At 43.3% G+C, this 22,633-nt stretch overlaps 1 protein-coding gene across 5 annotated transcripts; it reads left to right on the top strand.

Annotated features, from left to right (window-relative positions):
- The first annotated feature begins 748 nt into the window (after positions 1-748).
- pfkfb4b (6-phosphofructo-2-kinase/fructose-2,6-biphosphatase 4b) lies at positions 749-22,023 on the top strand. 5 transcript variants are annotated; one of them, XR_003797170.1, is made up of 15 exons: positions 7,864-8,041; positions 10,957-11,073; positions 11,234-11,330; positions 11,554-11,620; positions 12,083-12,157; positions 12,286-12,342; positions 12,889-13,010; positions 13,218-13,425; positions 13,549-13,695; positions 14,088-14,192; positions 14,873-15,002; positions 15,088-15,150; positions 15,575-15,639; positions 20,666-20,827; positions 21,396-22,023. XR_003797170.1 is itself a non-coding variant. In XM_018756682.1 (14 exons), the coding sequence occupies exons 1-14, from the start codon at positions 7,942-7,944 to the stop codon at positions 20,723-20,725; spliced, it is 1,413 nt and encodes a 470-aa protein (XP_018612198.1). In that variant the 5' UTR covers positions 7,744-7,941; the 3' UTR covers positions 20,726-22,023. The 5 variants fall into 5 exon arrangements, 4 of the variants coding, with proteins under 4 accessions (XP_018612194.2, XP_018612198.1, XP_018612199.1 ...); XM_018756682.1 differs by having other exon boundaries at positions 7,744-8,041; positions 20,666-22,023; XM_018756683.2 differs by lacking the exons at positions 20,666-20,827; positions 21,396-22,023 and adding an exon at positions 16,807-17,599 and having other exon boundaries at positions 7,744-8,041.
- The last annotated feature ends 610 nt before the right edge of the window (positions 22,024-22,633 follow it).

Below are 22,633 nucleotides of genomic sequence, written 5' to 3'. Positions count from 1 at the left end.
AAAAAATGATATGTGATATGTACCCTGAATATCCCAGGCATAGGCTCCAGACTACTTAGACTGTGACTTGAATGAGCAGTTACAGATAGTGAATGACTGACTGACTGACTGACTGACTATGTAGCATGTTAATACAGACATGTCCATTGCAACTAGAGTCTAGTAGAGAAGTATCTAGATTTTAGCATTGTGAATGTTAGTATTTAATGAAAGTAGTGAGGAAGCTCTCCTGCCATCTCATCTTGAAAATTAAGTTTACTGTTTTGAACCAGACTCATTCCCCAGCAGTTGTGACAGAATTATATACTTTCTACTACTAGTATTTATGTTCTGTTTAGGTTTTACTGCATGGCTGCTTTGTTTTTTCCTAAAAAGGAACAGAACCTATTTCTAAAACTCTATACACTATAGTATAATTTGGACAACGGCTGCTGAATGAATACTAGCCTACATATCTAAAAGCAGTTTATTCCACAGTTCTCATCATCTCACTCTCATTCCTAACCATGGAACATTAACAAAACTGGAAGCAATCTCAATTTTATGGATGAAAACTGTGTGTATGTGTGTGTCCGTCCGTTGACCTATGTCCATTTTAGCTGTGTAACAACGCGTCAGACTTCTCACTGTGCACGCGCTGCTTGAAGGTGCCCTCGGAGGTGTGGCGCGAGACGTCGTGCGCCGTCAAGCCCTCTTTCAGTCCGCGAGCGCGCGCCCGCGCGTGTATCTGTGTATGTGCGCGCGCGCGCGCGCGTCACTGTCAGATTCTCGGTCAACGAAGAGCAGCGATCGTGTCGGGCACCGACCCCTTTTCTTCTTTCCCAAGAAACCCGGATGATGAGGGGCTCCGCTCGCTCCAGCAGCGCGCAGAACCTGAACAGGACGGGTAAGACTCTTGTTTCTTTGAATGTGGAGTGATGTTCGGGGATTTGTTTCTGGTTATTTCTGGGCGTTTTTTTTTTTTTTTTTTTTTTTTTACCTGCAGGAGATGCGCGAGCCTGTGTCGAGGCGGCGCGCGGAAGAGGGCGTAAGCCGCTCGGTCACGTAGGCAGCGCTCGCGCTGTGCGCGACGTGATGCGAAATGAATGGGAAGTGCGGGGAAGCTGCGCTTGGCCGCGCGCAGACGGCCAGCTCGTTTTCGCTGGATGTTCTCGAAGGCTCTGTGGCTCGTCCTGTTGCTGCTAAGTGGCTAACGCGGCTACACCGTGTCACCGAAACAGCTGTCCTCTCGCCTGTGTACAAACAGGAGGAATACATTATGTAATAATGCAGCCCGGCAGCCTCTCCCGTGTCGTGTGTCAGAGTGTGTACTTATACTTTCATTTTAGCCTTAGCTCCGGTGGTTTGCTCTTAGGGCAAAACTCAACGTTTTTTCCGTTAATCATCATGTCACCGTGAGCTGAAGCTGTGCGTGTGAAAGAAAGGTGTTTGTCAGCGGCAGCCTGCTAGGAACCTCACTCATCATCATGTGTCATCGTCGTGTCACACGCTTATGTCAAGGTGACTTACTTACTGCTTCTTACAGGCATTCGGACAGCAGGGTATTCTAATTCTTACTGTGTCCAATCAGGGTAAGTGTCTCGGCTGAGGGTGCAGCAGCAGGACAGAGTGGGATTTGAACCAGGGACCAGTAGTTGTACTAGTTGGCTGTCTTGGAGAATCGGTTTCCTTCCCGCCTGCTTCTGAGATTATAAGCTACTCTGTCTGTACTGATTTGAACCTCTGGAAGGAAGATGATTTTGAGGGATCTTGTCTTGGGTGGCTGAATGCATCCAGGCTGCTGCTGCCCTGGTCTGACCCCTATGAAGTGCTGGATGTCTCAGCCTCCGAGGCTCTTCCTTGGGAAGGTGGAAGAAGAGCTTTGCTCCTTGTGCAGGATTGGTGGTGTTTGTTCCTTACTAGTCCTCTGTTCTGCTTGGACAGTCGTCTGCACCTTGGAGTTCATTCCTCTTCCACACTTTTCTGGCTTCTTTGGCAGGGTTCTTGGTTACAAAGGGACTAGGGAAACATGATGATCCTGCTGGAGAAATGAGTGTTTGAAATCGCTGTGCTTAAATGCTTTCACTTGTAATGCTCTGTGGGCGGTGTCTCGAATGTTGACGTCCCTCATTCTATGACCCAGCTCTAAAAAAATCTTTCATATTATTGCAACTAACATTTTAACAATTATTTTCTACTTGTGCACATCTTTCAGCTTTAAGTAGCCCGAGTTGATGAATAAGATGGTTTTTCTTGTACAGGTGGTCCCCGACTTACAATGGAGTTCCGTTCCGATAAACCCATCGTAAGTCAAAAATGCATGTAATACACCTAACCTACTGAACATCGTAGACTAGCACACGTGTGATGGACATTACAGGCTTGCCGCCTTCATGCTGGGCAATTATCTTGAGTTTCTCCTCAGGAGTAATTGCCCTCCTGTTGTTCTTCCCACCAGTAGCAGGAGACACAGATGGGCATTCCTGTGACATTATGGATGCACAAAACACAATGTAGATACAGGGGGGTATTGGCATAGTGACCGTGTGGCAGGCTGGGAGATGTGGATCGCTGCCCAGCATCGCGAGAGTATCGCACCGCATATCGCTTGTCCGAGAGAAAAATCAAAATTCAAAGTGTCTACTGAATGTCCAACGCCAGCTGACTATCGTAAAGGTGAAAAAATCGTAAGTCGAACCATTGCAAGTCGCGGAGCATCTGTATTGTAAAAGCACAGAGATGGTCTTGGGTCTTGACAGCACTCTTCTCCCACACAGATGCAATTGTGTTCTCTGACAGCCAGTGGTTGTTTTAAAGATGAGAAGCGTTGTGGAAAGATGAAGATGACTAATGAGTATGGTTATAGCAGCAGATTTGTTTACACTCGAGTTTCGGTCTCCTTCTAGCTTCCGTGGAAACGTTTGTCCTGACTTCCTCCTCCCTTTGATAGAGGCTCACTGTGTGGTATCTGTGTCAAAGTTCAGCTTCGTGCTCCCTTGGCTAATTATGAGGGCCAGCGATGTGTTGCTGTGTGGTTGACTTGAAGCCATGTGGGTTTTAGTAAGGCCTCTTTAAGTGCCTCTGACTGTTCTCACTCTTGTGATTGTGCATGTGATCATTACTAGACACATAGGTATAAATACACATTTATGTAAGGTATGATTTCTCCCCCTAAAGCACTGATTTTCATCCTGCATATTCCTAAAATTGACAAACACTTAATGAGAGGATACTGTGTCAATCCCAAGGTCTGCATTGAAATGAGACTTCAAATGCTGGCCCAGTCCCTGTTGGACTTCTGACTTTTTCTTTTCCTTATGTACAACATGTGAAAGTACCTACCACTGATATACAGTATTTAGGCCTTTGTTCTTTTTTGCGTGCATGTGGTCATTCCAGAACTTCTGTGCAAGTTGATCCTTTGAGGAATGTTTTGGGTTCATCTGGGGAAACGGATGCCAGTGCAGATGTCTCCCGTGCAATTGCAATAAAATGATTCTTTATGTGATACAAAGAGTCAGTCTTCTCGTCAGTTGTTTTCATGTTGATACATTTTTCTTTTCTTTTTTTAAATTTAAAAGCGATAACAGTACATTAAATGGCATGTTAATTTCAGTAACTTTTGCTGAGTCTTTAATATGCAATACTTTATAGAATATAGATTTTAAGAATTTTATTAAGTATTTAAAAAAGTGATGTGGTCTGGATAGGGGTCCCCTGTGTGCATACTTGAACTGTGATCCTCCTTCATGTCTGTGCTTCACTCGTCTTGACCACAGGTTAATTGTACTACCCACTACGTACCTACAGACTGCGATTGCGCGGTGGAGTTCCAAATACTGCTGACGGGTATTCTGCAGAGGGTGGCCTGTTTTCCTACCGCCTGTCTCCATAGCTCGACGAAACTGTTTTATAAGTGGTTTGATTTCTTTGAAACCCGACTCTTTATCTTCAATTCAGAAATTTTTCTTCAGAAAAATCTTATTTTTGCATTGAAAGCTATGTTGTCTTCACTTAATTTCAACACAAGGCGGCAGCATTGTCACTGTTAGAACTGTACCAGTTAGTTTCCTTTTGCCCTGCTGTAGCCGCTTGACCGTCTTTGCACCACTCCTCAGACAGTTCAAAACTAATATGCAACACTGCCTTCATTTAAAACAGGGACATAGAATAGTCTGCAAGTTACTGGTCTTGTCCAGTACCTTCCTAACCCTTAAAGGATATTGCAGTATGTGGGCTTTTTTGAACTTTAACATTACAAGTCAACTTAGCTGGTAACCTGTTTCTCTCCAAGAAAGAGTTTGAATTAAATGTAAATGTGCATGTGGAGTTCACCTGTAACTGGGTAGTAACTTGGCAGTAAAAGGCAAACAAGTGGCATCTCTAAGACAGCTTTGAGATGAGTTCTCTCAGGCGGCAGGAAGTAGTATTCAAGCAATAGGAATTGTGTGGCCCTCATTATCTGGTGCCCAGAGATTCCGGGATGGGCTCAGCACTGCCACGACCCTGACAAGGACTTGTGCTTAATGAAAGTCTGTGAAAACTTAAGTTGGTTTAAAACCAACTTATCAGCGCAAAGGAGAGGGCTTGGTCGGGTCCTGCTCTCTAGTGGGTCTGAGGTTCGAGTCCTGCCTGGGGTGCCTTGTGATGGACTGGCGTCCCGTCCTGGGTGTGCCCCCTCCCCCTTCAGCCTTACGCCCTGTGTTGCCGGGTTAGACTCCGGCTCGCCGTGACCCCGCTCAGGACAAGCAGCTTTTCGCCAGTGTCGGCCGCCAGAGCAAAGGTTAGCAACAAAGCTTGTTTTGGACCGTTGTTATTGTTTTTGCCATTGTTAGTGTAAGAATCTTGACACTGGTACAATTCTGTAATCCAAAAACCTTATGAATATAGTTGATGTCATTGTCCAATGTACTAATCTTACAGTATGTGGAGATGAGAATTTTGAAGCAGTGTAGCAGTAAACTTTACAGAATCTGGACCAAAAAGTGGTTAATGTACAAACCAGGTGGCTTAAGGAAGTTGTAGTACAGTGTTCAAATTGCATAACAACACCTCCCCAATAATAATAAAAAAAAAAACCTGCAGAAATTTTCGATGCAAAGGAAGATATTCAATCTTTTTGAAGTGTGGGAAATGTAAGATTTAGATTACATTAAAACCTTGGGTAATGATTAAAAGACATCTGCTTTTCTCAGTCACAACACCTTCTATAAGCTTGATTCTTTGCCAGATGTAGAAAGTTAATGAGGCTGTGACTCTCTTGTTACCTCAGCTGTGGTTTAGCAGCAAGTTTAGCTGAGTTACAGGAAGAACTGCAGCTACATCCCATATACAGTCAAGTTACATAAGATTTGCCCAACACAAGGCAATGGCGCATAATAATTGCCTGTTTTATTTACAGACTACTTAACTGAACTTTCAGTTCTTGCATATATGGTGTGTGTGTATATATGTACGTATGTGTATATATATTTCAGTAAATATTTGCCTCCTCAAACTATTGACATTTTTCCCCCTATACTAAAATACAGAATAAAACGGAAAGTGGCCAAGCAGTACTCATGACGCATGAATATTTGAGGAAGGGCCTTATGGCGGAGTGCTTCTTGGAGAGTGCGGCTACCCTCTGCGCCAGTGCTTCGTGACAGGCCTACGAAGACCCGTTTCGTGCACGGAGGGACACTTGGAAAAAAGCCAGAGGAAAAACCTGCTCCTTTGTGGAGGGGGCATTTGGTGCATTAAAGAGCCACTAACCCTAACCCTCACTAAGCCTCACCACTGGCCTGTGAGCTACTCCACAGAGAGTGGGCAACAGCAGTGTCGCTTGTGCAGTCAGTCCTCTGTGGCCATCGATCGGCATAGCGAGCCGCCTCTCCCTTACGCGTGAGGAGCTGCACAGTGTGCTGACACCTGGTGACGTCGTGCCGTTCTGCTCGGCGCTTGTTGCCAATCATTTCAGTAGATGGATGTTGTCGTTAACCATTTAGTAGTGACTGTATATGCAGTTTGATGACTTAACTTTTTGATGCCGGGGGTGGGGTTGCTCCACTGAAAGAACATGAGATAAAAGAATGTTTTTGTCTGTTAAGGAGTGGTGTCTGGTATGGTTTGCCTTTAAACCAGTAAATGAAGAAAAATGTGCATCATCTTTACTACATGGCTGTTGGGTTGCTGTAAAGGGGCCTGTTCGCTGTGCTGAGATCAAAAATCCCAAATTAATAACGCAATGTAACATGTACATCGTCACATTACAAATATAAATGTAACTATATAACAGTCTCTGGCTTTAAAAATGGAAGCAGATGCTTTAATATTTTTTGAATGTTTCATTACACAATATTGCCTTTTTCAAACTCATGTCACAGTTGCGTACATAACGCCATGGATGGTGAAAGAGTTTAAAGCTTCGAATATGAAATATCTGAGACTACAGTGTCTCAAACCTCAGCTGAACCGTGTGTACTGCAGGTTTAAGTTTAAACCTCAGAAAAAGGGGCCTCTGCTGGCAGTCAGTGGGGTGATTTCTAAATGAGAGCAATTAGGACTGATTAAAACGCGATTCCTAGGACACATGGGGGGGGGGGGTGAGAAACCACGTGACTTGTTTAAACTCGACTTAAATTGTAACTCGCGGCCAAGAATGCAGACAATGGGAAAGACAAGATTCTCCTTAACACGTTCTGTTAACAGCGTGTTGAACTGGCCCGTTGTGTGTAGCGCTTTACACTCAGGCGTGTCTGCGCAAGTACTTTATTTATACGCCGGAAATATTTCAGCAAAAAGTTGCCATTCCAAGGACTATCTAAGAGACGCAAAGCAGTTCACGGGATGTTCTTCATCTGTCATAACAGATCTGTACGTGCAGAAATTCCGTGAAACGCTTAACATGCAGTTCACGCTGTTTATCAGCAGCGATCGAGCGCTTAACACGCCTTCCTAGGGTAGTCTTACTGGAACTTCATTGGTCAGTCTTTCTTCCCGTCTCTTCGATGATTGGTTGGGATCGTGTAAACATCCTCGCTCCATGTGTGTTGCATGTGAACAGCATGCGACCACTTGTTTTTGAGGAAATTGTGGCGGTGTGCTATTCCATGCATCTTTGTACATTTTGAAGGGTGCGCGGCACCGGTTTTACGGTAGACCCAGGCGTTACAACGAAGCGTTTTCCCTTCAGCGTTTTCTCTGTTTCTCTTCCCTTCTTTCTATAAAGCTTTTTTCTCTTGTGATATGGACTAAGTTAAACCAAACTGGAAAAATCCAGTGCCATGCTGATCAGACCATGATATATTTCAGTCGCTGTCTGAGACACATTGATTGATTCGTAAGACAAATGAAACTGAAAACGAACAAAACTAAGGAAGAGCCTTACTTTTGCCTTTTAAAAATATTTATTTTGCGTAGAATCCAGTGTGACACGAGTTGCCTTCTCAGAGCAAACTTTTTTCCAACATGCGGAGCCGGTATGAATATTATGCAATGTAAGCCAACATAGCTGGCAACAGGTAGCGTTGTTATTTAGAGCTGCTGTCTTTGGTTCCAGACTCAGTTTTACAGGTTCGAATCCCACCTTCAGCTGCAGTACCGTTGAGTAAAATACTTAACCTGAATTGCTCAAGTAAAATTACCCAGCTGTGTAAATGGGTGAATTACAGTAGGTAGATTAATACTGTAAGTCGCTTTAGCGAAAAACGTCAACTCAATGAATACATACTCATTCTTTAGTTCTTGCTACATGATAACCATTTTAAATGACTGTGCGCCTTTCAAGTGCGCCTTTTCCCGGGTCTTTACGGTAGTAGTGTTCTTACGAGGCTCCTCAGCCCAGATGACATCCACATCAGATCACGCACGGTCACAGAGCCGGTAGGTCCTCACAGCGCCGAGAGCATCGCCAGGTCTCATTACCTTTTTTTAAAAAGGCAAAAGCGGTCATGGTGCTGGATTTCATCTGAAGACGTCACGATGGCCTCGTCGCCCCGTGAGCTCACTCAGAACCCGCTGAAAAAAATTTGGGTGCCATGCAAGAACGGTCTTCCAGACAGACACATTTCTCAGAGGAGAGGTGAGTCACGATGCAGGAGGGTCCCACCGGCAAATCATGGAAGCGCCACGCAAAACGATGGATGCAGCTCTTTTTACTTGCAACATAGTCACTCACTCACTCTGTGCGTTGTTATATTATAATTTATAGGCGCCTACGTCTGATTTTTCGGATCATGAGTCTGTACCGCAGTGAGTGAGTAGCCCTCATCTGTACAGTTTAGTCCTCGGGTTACGAAAGTCGAAAGATGCCAAGACCCCCAGCCAGGTGGTACATTTTTTCCTTCTTTCTGTACTACTGTGACATGTCTTAGTGGAGCGGACGCGAGCCGTTTACCCGCCAAGCCGACAGATGTCAGTAAGCGGAGCAGGAGTGAGGGCTTGCTTTTTAAATTCAATTTGCAGAGCCGCTCACCGCCTTTCGTGAGGGTCCCCGACTCCGACAGCGCGGGTTACAAGGTGTACTGTTACCATGGGGACCAAAGCGGACACGAGTGAAGTGGCAAGAAGATGAGGAACACTGAGCGTGGAATGTCACGGGGCCTGAACAGAAGTTCGTATGGGTCACATTTTCAGTAATTTTAGTTTAGACTAGTTTTCATCATGTCGCTCGAAACGAAAGCAGTAAAATAAGCTTTAAAAATAGTCAGGAAGGACCTCACCTATTAAATCACGTGGTTTGTTGCGCTTTAATCAGCGGAGACTTTGAAGTTACGAACAGAACGAGTTACGTTCCGATTTGTGTTGCCAGTTGTGTTCCTAAGATGAGGAGTCGGTGTTTATGACTGAATGCAGCGATTCATCATATTTTTGACTGATATGTCCACAGAAGACAAGATTGAAGCAATTACATAAATATAGATATGAGTATATGTTCACTACTAGCCAACCTAGCAGAACTCAGTGATGGCTTTCCAAAAACAACAAATGATCACGTAGGTGAATAACTACACTTGAACTACACTACACTGAAAGAGGTCATCGAGTTAATTATAATGGTCTGTACCGTACATATCTGTTCTTACCATCTTGGTAGGAAGAAACTCTCCTTTGACTGAAAGAGGAACTTGCGGCTCTAAAACTAGAACTGCATCTATCTACTTCGTGACACAAAAGACAACTAATTGTGTGGTGAAACACTGTGCTTACTGTAATTACACAAACATCTGAAAACTACTGCATGGATAAGCTGCAAATTCAAATCTTAATACGCTTTTCTGGAACGCTTCACTCAAAAAGGGCATTTCCTAAGCATGCATTCAGAATTAAAGTGGTTTCTGTATGTGTCTACAGCTATTAGGGGGAGGTGAACTAGGTGTAGCGTAACAAATGCTGAACTGAAACCATCATGTTATCAGTCTGGCCATTTCTGTAGCCCTCCCCAGTCAGTCTAATTTTTTTATTATTAATTATTAATTTAATTAATTAATTTATTTAATTCTTTTTTTTCTTACCCCCCATCAAACTCTGCCTGGTAGTGTCACACAAAACACTCATGTTGAATCTTTTCATTCTCACTGCAGTGTCTTACTAGCAGTCTCAAGGACAAGGATCAGGCCGGCTGCTACATTAACCTCCACGTGATTTTTGTGTCAAGGCTTCTTTGGAACACAGTGCCTTTCACTCGCCGTAGTGTAATGTCTGCTGTTTCAGTCATGGACCGCAATGTGACATTGACCCTTCCCTTGTCACTGATTCCGGTGAATTTTGACCAATTACCTTTTCACACAAAAAGACTAGTTATTCAAAGGCATGTTGTTTTTTTTTTTTTTTTTTGTTTTTTTTTGTAAAAATTTCACAGAACACTAAGCAATTTCAGTTTGTGTGTGAATTTCCATCTCCACAGCCTCCAAGGTGTTGCTTTGCTTCATGTGCTGTTCATGGAACCAGCATTTGGAATCAGCAGTTTGATGAAGCTTTCCTGTTGTACTGTATTTTGAGTCATTGTTGAGTAAACCTCTAGTTTTGCAGGCACTTCCTTATTTGCTTGAGTGCAACTGGAATTAAGAAGCAGATGAAAGAAAGATCATCAAAAACCAAATGAAGAATTTATTAGTCAGTGGCCTTAATTTGAGTATAATTTTTGCTTGGCCACAACTGAAAGTCTGGGCATTTAGCCTTAGACATTTGACTATCCTGCTTAGTTTTTGCAGCTTGCAGGTAGAAAAGTGGAAGTGTTCCATTTCAAAGAGGCAGACAACTGGGTACCAGGTACAAGAAAGGCTTGGAGATCTTCCCCACAAGTGCCAGTCAGCAGAGCTTGTGTGCTTGAGTTAGTCCCTGATATGTGAGCAATTCCTGTAGAAACAATTGCACCATTCATGTCAGCTCCCAGTCTTGATCTGCTTTGTTCTTGCTCATCCTTCCCTTCCATCCAGTCCATACACACACACTCCCTGGTGTGGGATGCCTTCATCCTGGAATTCTTTTCCCAAATATAAGGAGGGGGGGTCTTTGTCAGCATTGTTGAGTAGTTCACCCACGTCTGGTGTCATGCTTGTTAAGAGTGCTTCACACGAGCCTCATTCTGTGTCAACACTCAAACTTTATGAATTATCCGTAATTATCAGATCAGTACACCTGGTTGTACTCTGTACCATGTTACATGAAGATAGGTGACGTGTACATGTTGATAAATTGATGTCAGTCAATGTTTATGTGGTACACCTTAACCTTCGATGCTGATGACCTATGATAATCTGAATGCTAAAACTTGGGACTGTGACAGTCTTCCATACATTTGGTTTACTCCCCAAGAGGGCAGAGTCTTGTTTCCACATTCTCTGACTTCTTTTCACTTGTCTGGAAATATTTTCCATTAAGTTTTTCCTTTCCTTGTCTGTTTTGAAACCACCTTCCCCAGTGTTAAGTGGTCTTTATCTTGGGTCATGCCTGCACACTTTAGTGAAGCTTGATGGGTTTTGTCCCTTCCCACAGTATGTATGACCAACTGCCCCACCCTCATTGTTACGGTGGGCCTCCCAGCCAGAGGGAAGACCTACATCTCCAAAAAGCTGACGCGGTACCTCAACTGGATTGGGGTCCCTACCAAAGGTATCAACCATCAGCTCTTGGTCAATGCCCATGCATGCTTGTCCACGCACATATCATTGTGACTGGAGAACCCAAGACCGGTGTTGGGCAGAGATCATAGACATGTTTCCTTGATATAGTATGCTGTGCAGTTATATATTCTTTACCGCTGTCCCTTCAGAGTTCAACGTGGGGCAGTACAGAAGAAAGTGTGTTAAGACCTACAAGTCCTTCGAGTTTTTCCGTCCGGACAATGAGGAAGGTCTGAAGATCAGGAGGTAAAATTGATGGCTTGCTCCATGCCCCAGGCCTCTAAACTTGACATTTCTTATGAATGAATATTACATTTCAATGGTAGTAATCAACCATTTTAGAGTGAGCTTGTATAAACTAGCTTCTTGATGTCAGTGTTTGAAAGCTTGCAATTAGAGGGCACCAGACTGTGTGTGAGTACTTTAAAATGTCGCTGTTACTGATGCTGTTGACCACTGAAAATTTCAGGCAGTGTGCTTTAGCAGCACTCGGTGATGTCCAGCGCTACCTTAGAGACGAGGGAGGGCAGGTTGCGGTGAGTTAATATGCTTAGTTACGATACAAAAATGCAGTCTTTGCAAGAAATGTATAAACTCATTAATTAGACTGAAATGACTAAAGCCGTGTATCTTTCCTCACATGACTGGGTTAATTCTTTCTATGAAATCACCCCATTAGGTAAAATCCCTTTGTGAGGGGGTTGAAATCCTTTTTTTTCTCGGGTAATTGGTTTCCAGATTATGAATGACATCAGAAATTGAAATACCAAAGTAAAGGGTATTTCTATGCATAACACTTTTTATATTTTAACAAAAGTTTTTTTAATTTCTGCCTTAATGTCAGTAATCTTGTGTTGTTGTTATCTGCTTGTTCTGCACGGGGGTGCAGGGGTCTACAATAAGTAACTGGTTTTTTTGCTATGCTTCTTAGCTATCTGTGTATGTAATGGTAGTTTGCCATTTATAAAATTTAAAGTTTTATTTTATTTTCTGAGTAGGTGTTTGATGCCACCAACACAACAAGGGAGAGAAGAGGGACCATTATGAGTTTTGCCCAGCAGAATGGCTACAAGGTAAAAGCAGTAGACTTCCAGAAGGTTTGGTTTCAGCCCTGCGATGGAGCTCATGTCCATATGCTGTTTGTCTCTTAGGATGTACAGTTACTAGTGTGAGTGACCTTTGTAGGACCTCTTGGTTTTAGGTCTTCTTTGTGGAATCAGTCTGTGAAGACCCTGATGTCATTGCAGAGAATATAGTGGTAGGTGAATGTTTTACTTTGCTGTAGCGTGTGTTTTAGATTAGACATACTTTTGTACAGTCTAAAGCTGCTAATGGGCAAAGTACATTGACTGAAATGTACTGTCTTTTCTTCTAGAGAGGAATACAATGGCAGTAGTGCACCTTATAGTAAATTTATTCATTTAGCAGATGCTTTTGTCCAAAGCGATGAACATCTCATAGATACAATGTGTGCTTTACATTAGCAAAAAGAGAGACTTAGATCCATGATTCTAAAGTGCGGTTAGTTTCTTGCCACCATGTGAATCGATGTTAATCACACAAGTAGCTGTATAAAACGTTATCTGAATATCAACGATTCTTCATCAGTAAATTTTTTTAATATACTGTATATAATATAAACATTTATGTTACATTACAGGAGTAGTTGCATTTTGTCCATTAACAGGCATGATCTAAAAGTTATAGTGCGTGAACATTTACACATTACATGAACTTAGTAGACCATGGTGATCTCCTGCAAAGGATTTTCTTTTACCAGCTCTGCCGATTCCTTGTTTTGCAGCAAGTGAAGCTTAGCAGCCCAGACTACATACACTGTGATACGGACAAAGCTGTAGAGGATTTCATGAAGAGGATCAAGTGTTACGAGAACTCGTATGAGCCATTGGACGAGATCCTTGACGGGTAAGTACATACTGCACATGGCTATTACTGATCTGGACTGACAGCATCATCTTGTCTGGTTTCATCTGAAGTGTTGTTAGAGTGGGGGGTTTTGAAAAGCCACTGTATCACAAAGACTGGACCTCCAGATTCTACTCTCTTGAGGGGTCTTGCTGCTAGTTCTACTGGGACTTCTGTGACTTATGTCTGCCCCTTTTGTCCCTACAGGGGACTCTCCTTCATCAAAATTATGGATGTTGGTCGTCGATACCTGGTGAACCGTGTCCAAGACCACATTCAGAGCCGTATTGTCTATTACCTCATGAACATCCACATCACACCCCGGTCCATTTACTTGTGCCGTCATGGCGAGAGCGATCTCAATGTCAAGGGCCGCATTGGTGGTGATTCTGGACTTTCAGTGCGGGGCAAAGAGGTGAGTTGTCAGTCATTTGTGGAGGCTCCAGTCCTCTGCTTATCAGGTGTTGCCTGATTTAACAGCTCCTCCAGTTATAACTGATTTGTCAGGTTACATTTACCCTTTTCCTTCCTTGGGCAGTTTGCCGAGTGTCTGGGTAAGTTTATCCGAGACCAGAGCATTAATGAGCTCAAGGTGTGGACCAGTCAAATGAAGAGGACCATTCAGACAGCTGAAGCTCTGAGTGTGCCTTATGAACAGTGGAAGGCGCTCAATGAGATTGATGCGGTAAGCAAAGAAATCCTTCCAGGTGTTCCTGTATGTGCAGCCGTGTGTGTTCTGACTGTACGTTAACACTTTTTCATTTAGCAAATGCTTTTCTTCAAAGCCTTGTACATCTCTGAGAACAATACGAAAGGTGTATTACGCCAGTAGGAATGACATGCATGCAGACACGTGATTCTTGAGCATAGTCAGTTTGTCACATACCACCATATGAACTAGTGTACATTACCTGAGTAGCTACATATAGGGGGTTTGTTTGTGTGTGTGTGTGTTTTTTTTTTTTTTTTTTTAATAATTTAAACAGGTAACCATACAGATTTATCAAGCACATAGGAGAATTGAGTCCAAAAGAGGTGAGTCTTGAGACCCTTCTTGACTGTCTTCGCTCATCTTAGGGAGTATGTGAAGAAATGACATATGAGGAGATCCAGGAGAACTATCCTCTGGAGTTTGCACTTCGAGACCAGGACAAGTACCGCTACCGATACCCAAAGGGGGAGGTCAGTGTCGTTGAGGAACTTGTGCATAACTTAAAATCTGTTTCCATTTACAACACCTAAACTGAGACTTTGCCATTGTTGAGTCCTTGTAACAAATTTACGATGACAAGTGATGTGACAATTATGTACTAGGAATGCTACTTCCCCCACCTCCCCTCCTTGGGTGTTATGGGGTTGCTGTGGTGTAGTATTAATCCATGATCTTTGGGAAGCAATAATTACATCTTTAGGCTGGACTGAAAAGGGAAACTTTACACACAATGAACTTGTCTAAAGGCCTCTTGCTTCATGTGCATATCCTGCCTTTCTGCAGACCTTTCGCACTGTTTTACCGTACTTGAATCCTGCTGGTTGTCACCTTTCACCGCATTACCCCTGTGTGTCACTTGCGTAGTCCTCATTATCAGCATTGCCAAGACACTGCTATCTGTCTTGCCAAGGCTTAACTGCTCATTGAGCAACATGATCTTCCTGACAGTGGTGCTTTATAATGCCATTTATTTTGGTGATTGCAACATATCTTTCCATGAAGGACATCTTTAGCAAGTGTTTAGTTTACCATTTGACACACTTTGAGCAAACAGACCATGTTCTCTCAGATAGCCCAGATGTCTCGGTGCTGTAGGTCTCCTGGTGTTGATTTGTGCAAGCTTTCACCTCACGGAAGCATTTCGCTGCAGTCGTACGAGGACCTGGTACAGCGGCTGGAGCCTGTCATCATGGAGCTGGAGCGACAGGAGAACGTACTGGTCATCTGCCACCAGGCTGTCATGCGTTGCCTGCTTGCCTACTTCCTGGACAAGCCTGCAGGTCAGTTCTCTGATCACCACTTTGCGTGGGGTTTGTTTCACTCACTGCTACGATTAAACTTTCATTCCTTTTCTCTCCCTCCCAGAGGAATTGCCTTACCTTAAGTGCCCTTTGCACACAGTATTGAAACTCACCCCTGTGGCCTATGGTAAGTCTAAGTTCTCACTTCCTCCAGTGAAAAGAGATTTTAAGGAAGAGGTGTAAAATGGCAAACTAGGCCTTTGCACTGGAGTACAGGTTAATGTAGCTCTATTATAAAGAGAAACGGCAATAGTTTTGAGTCTGTACTTAAAAGTATTGAAAAAGAAACCTGGATAACTGCAGTACTGTGAAGGCTGTGATGGGCACCTGCCCCCTACTGGTCAGATGAGGCACTGTAGAAAATGTTGAGAAGACCACACACACACACTTTTGACCAGTGAAAGTTTATAGCATGAAGATAAAGATGACCAAACTGGAACATGACCAGCACGTCGCTCTTCAGTTTCTAGAACAGAATACATGTCGGTAGAGCAGCATTTTTCATGTTTCAGGCAACAGTAACTTGAATAAAGTAGTTTAACTTTCCGCAGGCTGCAAGATTGAGTACATTTCCCTGAATGTAGAGGCAGTGGACACCCACAGGGCCAAACCAGAGGTGGGTACCTTTCGTGTGTCTTCTGGAATGTTGAACCTCTCATGGTGCCTTCAAGCCAGCCATTTGTGGTGACTGTTGGTATATAGCAGTGGTACAAGAGGTGTGAGCTGTGTCACTACACGGTTGCAGGAGGTGGTGTCCTCTTCTGTTTTGAATGAATCAGATCATGCTTTCAATTCTAAATCAGCCACAGATCAAAAAGATGAGCTCAAGGCCATTGGTGGTAGATCTTTGCCATTACTAGATCGCTCCTGAAAGCTACAAGTTTGAGTGCTACCATTAAAAGCCTACTTCATTGGTGTCAAAGTGTCATAGAACTGACTTACCCAGCATTGCTGGCAATTCTGTTCCTGCAAACAAGTTTTTGAAAGTCCTAGCAGGAAACATTTACACTCTTGGTAATATATAAAGTTCTGTATCCTCATTATTCTTCATAAGCAGAGAATGTGCTGCTGTATTTTGAGAAATCAGTCGAAGTACTAGTCAGATATGGTTTTGTGTTAGCCCAGTATGTGGACCTTTTGAGAAGAGAACTGTGGTGCCCTCCAGTTGGGTAAGAATAATCCTTTGGGATTTGTGTTCTGATGAAACAATAGAAATGTGTGAGCTTCTGTAAGTGGCGGTTATACCCATGCTACTGGAAACCTCGAACTCAGCACTAACCTGATCCTTCAAACTGAACCTGTGAGTAAGTCTGTTCAAAATTGGTGTGTGGTTATCACCGAACTGGTGGCGGCTTCAGTGGCAAAAGAAGCTGTCAGGACTTCATTTGTACCTTGACACCAAGCATCCGTTTTGACTGCGACACAAGCTAGTTTTGATGTGACGCTTCAAGGCTTACACATGTCCTGAATCTGAACCGTTTCTCGAAACATGCGTTGAACACGTGTCAAAGCAGATGCTGTCAAATGGGTCGTTCTGTTTAACGACGGATAGATATTTCTGCTTAATCGCTCCTCGTTACCAGATGTGCTTAACCCGACAGTTCCAGTTGGAGCCACACTAAGCTGTTTGTGGGCTGCATGAACATGTGATAAAATGACAAAACTGCCACTCTTGTGTTCAGATCAACAAAGCCACGAGAGAAGAAACCCAGAGTGCTGCTCTCTCCTGAAGGCCCAGCAAACCACTGTCTAAACTTGACCCACCTCTCTTCTCGTTGTGCAGAATGTTGACATTTCTCGGCTGGCCGAGGAGGCTCTGCTCACAGTCCCCGCCCACCAGTGAGTCGGCGTGGATTTGGTCGCTAAGCACCACCTCTCTGTAGAGCTGCTCATCCACTCGATCTGTTTTTCTGTTGCAACCAGAGAAAACGCAGCCTGGCTTTTCTTGAGCTCTGGCATCAAGTGAACCTTTTACTTTCTACGAGTTTTAACTTACCTCAGCAATGGAATCCAGTTGACGTGGACTGTTCTTGGGCTGTGTGTCCATGCATTCATGCGCACATACCTTATTGTGAGATGCCATTGTGCACATGTGCTCAGTGCCTGTGAACGACTCATCTGGGTTTTAATGCTCCGTCCGCATGTAAGGCGGACTTACGTTTTACAGCGCGCTCAAAGCTCTTAACACAATCTTCCTCTTTGCTGTTCGATTTACCCTAACCGTAGTATTGCACAAATTGTTTATTCCTTAAAGTAATGTAAAGTATTTTGTACTCTAAACCAAATGCAATCATCAGAAGTTCAAGTGTAGCAAATCAGGGATTTTTCTCGCTCGGTGCAATTAATGTGAAATTCAGCACTTTGTAGATTTTATAAGTGGAATTTAGTATGACTCTGATTTTTCTATGTTCATATAACACTGTGGTCCTTTTGCAGTTATTCGTGTGCAAAATTTGTGACTGAATAAACAAACACTTTTTATGGTAATTCAAAGTAGAATGGATACCGTGGTGATGAGTTAAAACCATCTGTGTGTGTGTGTGTGTGTATGTGTGTATATATATATATATATATATATATATATATATATATATTTATATTATATATTTCCCCCCCAATAAAGCATGGCAAAGTCCCACATATCTAGACTCCATGAGGAGCGGCTACAGGTGACAGGTCACCCAGTGACCACGCAAGTGTGTTTACTTCTGCTGTGTGAGGAAGCTGCTCTCGTTCCCTCAAAAACCTCAAAGTTCTGACAGCGCTGGAATATCACAGTTACCACAGTTATTGTCGCCCTGGCTTTTTCCCAGCACAAGAGGAGAGTGACTGGATCACACTGGTTCATCTGGAAGATTCGCAGTAATGCGAGAGCATAGTTTCTAACCACAGTTCGAAATGTGTGAAATATTTTTAATTTCTCTTTAAAATTATTCACCAAAAGAAATTTCTTTGTTGCCGTGTTGGTAACAAAGGTAATAAGCTGGTTCAGATATAGTGCTCTTATCATAAGAGTAACGTCAAGGTTGCGCTTCTCTACATTTTGGGTGAGAAATCATTAATGTGAAACTTGTATGGGTAGAATTTTTTTGCTTTAGTTGTTGGTGATTAATGCGGAGGTGTTCAGGGCAGTGTAGTGTACATGTGGATTTTCATCCTCAAGTCAAACTTGGCACTAAGATGCTCTGCATTATTAGGCTTCGTTTACAGCCTGACAGCCGGGGCATGAGTTTAAACCAGGGGATAAAATAGTTGTGAAAATGCATGCGTGAGGGAGGATATAACTGCAGAAATCTTTGATAAGCAAATTTTGGAGATTGAAAATGTGCTGACTGGTTGCTGGCAGCGTCGACCGTTTGGTCACTGGAGACGATTCGTGTTTGTCTACAGTCACTTTGACTCATTTGTGCAGAAGAAAGGTGTCTGCCGATGGTGTTGTTTACAGCTGTCATAAGTGCTTCTAAGACACTTTTTTTTTTTTTTTTTTAAAAAAAAGACAGTAAATGGCTGTATTGTAATAAGTAAACAGTAATCTGAGGGTATTTCTTACTACAAACATGATCAGTGTTGTTTTTTGATTTTGTACATTTATATCAATGTGTGAACAATTCTTTTTGATTTTTTTTCATGGCTTTTAAAGAATGAAATAAATCTGAGCTGTTTATCACGCTGTTCTTTCTTACTGTCGGACTGGGAAGTTTTTGAATTTTCCATTCTGGTCTCTGGAGGAGCCCTGACTTTCACCTGTGGAAGATTTTGAGAGAGATGCACAAGCACTCGGGTGGGGTGCGGTGCGTCAGGCATGATGCACGGTGTCGATTTCAGTTCAAGTTCATCTCCGAAACAGCAGAGGATTTACTTTTAACCTTGGGTATGGGCTGGAACCCTTTGCAGTCCTACAGAGGGAGAAGTTCACTAATTTTCCAGTGTTCATCAACCCTTCATTATTTCTCATACAACTTTTTTGTCCTCACCTTAGCTTAAACATATATAATTTTTACACCCATTTCTGGTCATGTCTTTGCCATCCAGTGGTTTGCTCTATTTTTTGAAAGCGGAGAGGTTTGTATTTTCCTTCACCTCTACGAGAACTCAGTGTCTCATACGCTGAGTGAGAAGGTTCCAGAAGAAGAACTTCACTGAAATACTGAAGGTATGAATGGTAAAATGCAGATACGTGGCAAGACCTTTGCTTAAATACTTCCCATCATGGTCTGGAATAAGGCCTAAAAACCACCAATTTTAATGTCCCAGGTAGAACTGAACTAGTCATGTACAGGTACAGCTGTTTGTCAGCTGGGGCTTGTTTTTTCCATCAGCGCGTCCCAAACTGAGGGCATGACGTCCATCTGCTTGATCACGCTGTTCCTCTCTGCCATGTGAACTCTCAAGGTGTTTTCCTGTTTTGTTCTGTTGAAGGTATAAAATTTCATACGTTAGGTACCGGTGGTCATGTTCTCCTGACCAGTTTCCTGTTGGCTTGTGATGAAAAAAAATGTTTTTGAATGATAGTGTCTATACGGTATGCTTGAAAATCATGCTCGTGCTATAGTTAGTATGTAAGCTTGAAACATTGACCCATTTTTCCAAAGTTATTTGGCCTTTCTTACTGCATATGACGATGCTGCTTGGCTGTGCTGGAAAAAATAAACTATTTGGACAAGAGATTTGTGGAGTTTTCCTCCCACAGTAGTACTATGGTAATGGTTGGGCTCAACTGATTAAGAACCTGTGGCCAGAACTGACTGGTCATACAGCACACGTTGAATCAGCACCTTTTTACCCTGAAATGTGTGTGTGCTGAATGTCTTTGTTACAGAAAGTGGCATGTTCTTCACTGGGCATCTTCTTGGATACACCGCATTTTTAGTACCTTTTCTGGACTGCTTCGCTAAGGGTGTAGTAATGTGATGGGACATGGGAAGTATGTGTGTGCGCTCTTGGGTTTACAGCTGAGATGAGCTCTACGGGTTCATCCAGACATCTAACTGGATTTAGCAGAGTGAGGAGTCTCGACGAGGACGTTCAAAACTGCACTAGAACCAACGAATACAGCCGAGTCCTTCCGCCAGGGCTTTGAGAAGCGTCGCCAATGGTTTAGAGCGTGACTCACTCCCCGCTCTACCTGTTGTTCCAAGCGGCTGCTGCTGCACAACATTTACAAGGTATATTGAAGGTGTGGGAGTGTGAGCCTTAAGGAATGAAGCTGACCAATCCTGCTCTAGGAAGACTGGTTAAATTAGCTGATATTTCACCACCACTCCTTGGTCATTTGTGTCAATATTTACCGATTGTCGGTTTTTGATACCAGCACATAACTAATGCCTTGGTGTTCAGGTTTTTTTCTCTTCCTACCTTGGATCGGTGCTGCACGGTGCTTATTTGCTGCTGTCCATCCATGTCGTCGTCTTTCCCCAGAATGTACATTGGCGGTGGGAGAAAAGGAAACGGCTCATGTTGCCTCAGTTGATATTTCATAATAATTTCAAGTCTTTGAAATCACTTTGTGTAAAAACACTCGTTCGAGTTCCCTTTTGTCCGCGGCGTTCACCGACTTTTGGACGTGGCGTGACTCCTCGGCTGTTGTGACTCACCGTGTCCTCTTCTGTGACCCCCTCTTCTCTGGCTCTTCGGTCTTTCAGAACGTGAACGTCCAGCGCAGCAGAGAAGATGCTTTGAAGACTGTCCCTCCTCACTTTTAACATGCTCGCCGTACTTTAATCCCGACATGTGTTTGAGCCTCCCCGACCCCCAGCTCGTTCCAAAATGCCGGTGGACCTCGCTCAGGAACGTCAAGCCATGTGGTAGGACGACTCAGCCCTCCTGTGACCCTTCCGCACTCGCTTCTCTATACATGTCATTTGTTAACTTTTAAAGAACAGTCTCCTGCCCAGTGCTGCTATTTATATCTCTGTGCATTTGTCACAGCTCTGGTGTGAATGTGGTGGAAATAGGCATAGTGTTTTAAATCACCAAGTGTATTTGTATGTAAAATACTGTATTCTCTGTGTCCTGTGATCCTGGAGAAAATTCTTTTTAGCACTTTTCAAGCTGTTGAGGAAATTCTGTCATTGTGCACATAATCTTTAAGAAATCCTTATACTGTTGTAAAAAAACGGTGACTTCCCCATAGGGACTAGTTGCCCTGTGTAAGACGACGATTGGCTCTCCAGCAGAAAGTTCTTAGGAGTTCTCTGAGGGAGAACTGAGCTTCCAGTCTGCAGAGGGCTAGAAGGGGACAGATCTGAACTGTAACCCTAGTAACTGCACACATGATGAAGCCAGACATCCGTGAAGCACGTAACTAGCGTCAGACACCTGTCCTGTGGATCGTGCGCTGCCTGTTAGCAGCCTCTCACCTCTCTCTTGCAGTGTATGGAATAAGCAGACTGACAGGATTGTGAATCCGTTCTCCTCGTTTCCTGGAGCTCGTGGAGAATTCTAAAGACGCCGTAAACGCACACGCTTTACACCTGAAACGGTACTTGCGTTAAAACGGAAAGAGAACCCGAGCAAAGACTATCTTTAGTTTTAATTAATATGCTGTACATAAGTGCACAAACACTGTTTAACTAAGTGCTTTAGTATGTACATATGTTTTTATTTGTAAATAAATCCTTGCTGAGTGGGATTTCTGCTAAGTACTGTATGTGCATATGAGGAACTGCTCTGTGAACCCCTCCTGTCGAGTTTCTTATAACGTGCTCTTTATTTAAAGGGCTCGTCTTTGGGTATATTTACATTGCCAAACTTAAAGGAAGCGTACACTATGACATGTTCGTGCAAACTCCTGCCCACAAAGGGAAACGTGTGGCTGGAAATTTGTGTTGGTGCTCAAGCGTGTTTTGAGGACAGCTGTTCCTCTCACTAAATAACATGTTACAAATCATTTATGGTGACCATTTATTGTAGTATTTCTATGAATGTAAGGGAGTGTATAGAGCCTTAAATGTGAGTACTGATACTCTTATAAATTGTTCCATGAATAAACTTTTAATAAGCTGCAACAAATTGAACTGTTCATCTTTAAGTTTTGTCTCGCAGAACTGCCAGTGGTGCTACAACTGGGGGGGGGCTCTGCAGTGCTGTGCATTCACTCAGTTGTATAATTCTAGGCTCAAATCCCCACTGTGTCGTACTGGCCATCTGAACCGACGAGCCCCGAATTCCAAATAGGCCTGGTTCCTTGGATGGGAGAGATCCCTGAGTCCTTCTCTCCCTTTGGAGAAAGGATGGCAAAGAAGAAGTGGCCAAACAGCCCTATACTTAACGCATTTGAAAGCCCATACAGTGGACAGAAGCATACACTCTCTAGTGGTAGTAGGAAGGGGGAGCTTAAATTTAGCTACAACTAAATGAGTATTACCTTAAATTTGGTAACACTAAAAATATCAGACAGCATCTGTAGCAGCTCCATACAGCACTGAGAATTCGCACAATGCGTTTTGTGTTTTAAGCCATGTCGTCAGTTATACTACCAAAAATCTTGCCCGCTTGTACTAGAAATGTTTGACCCTTTTCGGTGACAGCCATTCCCCTGTGAGCAGGCTGTACCTAGATTCTGCTTATACAGCAAACTCATCACAACCTTTGCTACAGCCATAGGTGCC

Source organism: Scleropages formosus, chromosome 2 (genome assembly GCF_900964775.1).
Source record: "Scleropages formosus chromosome 2, fSclFor1.1, whole genome shotgun sequence".
Lineage (NCBI taxonomy): Eukaryota > Metazoa > Chordata > Actinopteri > Osteoglossiformes > Osteoglossidae > Scleropages > Scleropages formosus.
The sequence above is the reverse complement of the archived record's forward strand: the minus strand, read 5'-3'. Positions and strand labels throughout refer to the sequence as shown.

Coding starts and splice junctions, on each gene's coding strand:
- pfkfb4b (XM_018756681.2), top strand. CDS start 7,942: ATGGCCTCGTCGCCCCGTGAGCTCACTCAGAACCCGCTGAAAAAAATT. Junction 8,042..10,956: donor ACACATTTCTCAGAGGAGAG/GTGAGTCACGAT, acceptor CCCTTCCCACAG/TATGTATGACCAACTGCCCC. Junction 11,074..11,233: donor GATTGGGGTCCCTACCAAAG/GTATCAACCATC, acceptor CTGTCCCTTCAG/AGTTCAACGTGGGGCAGTAC.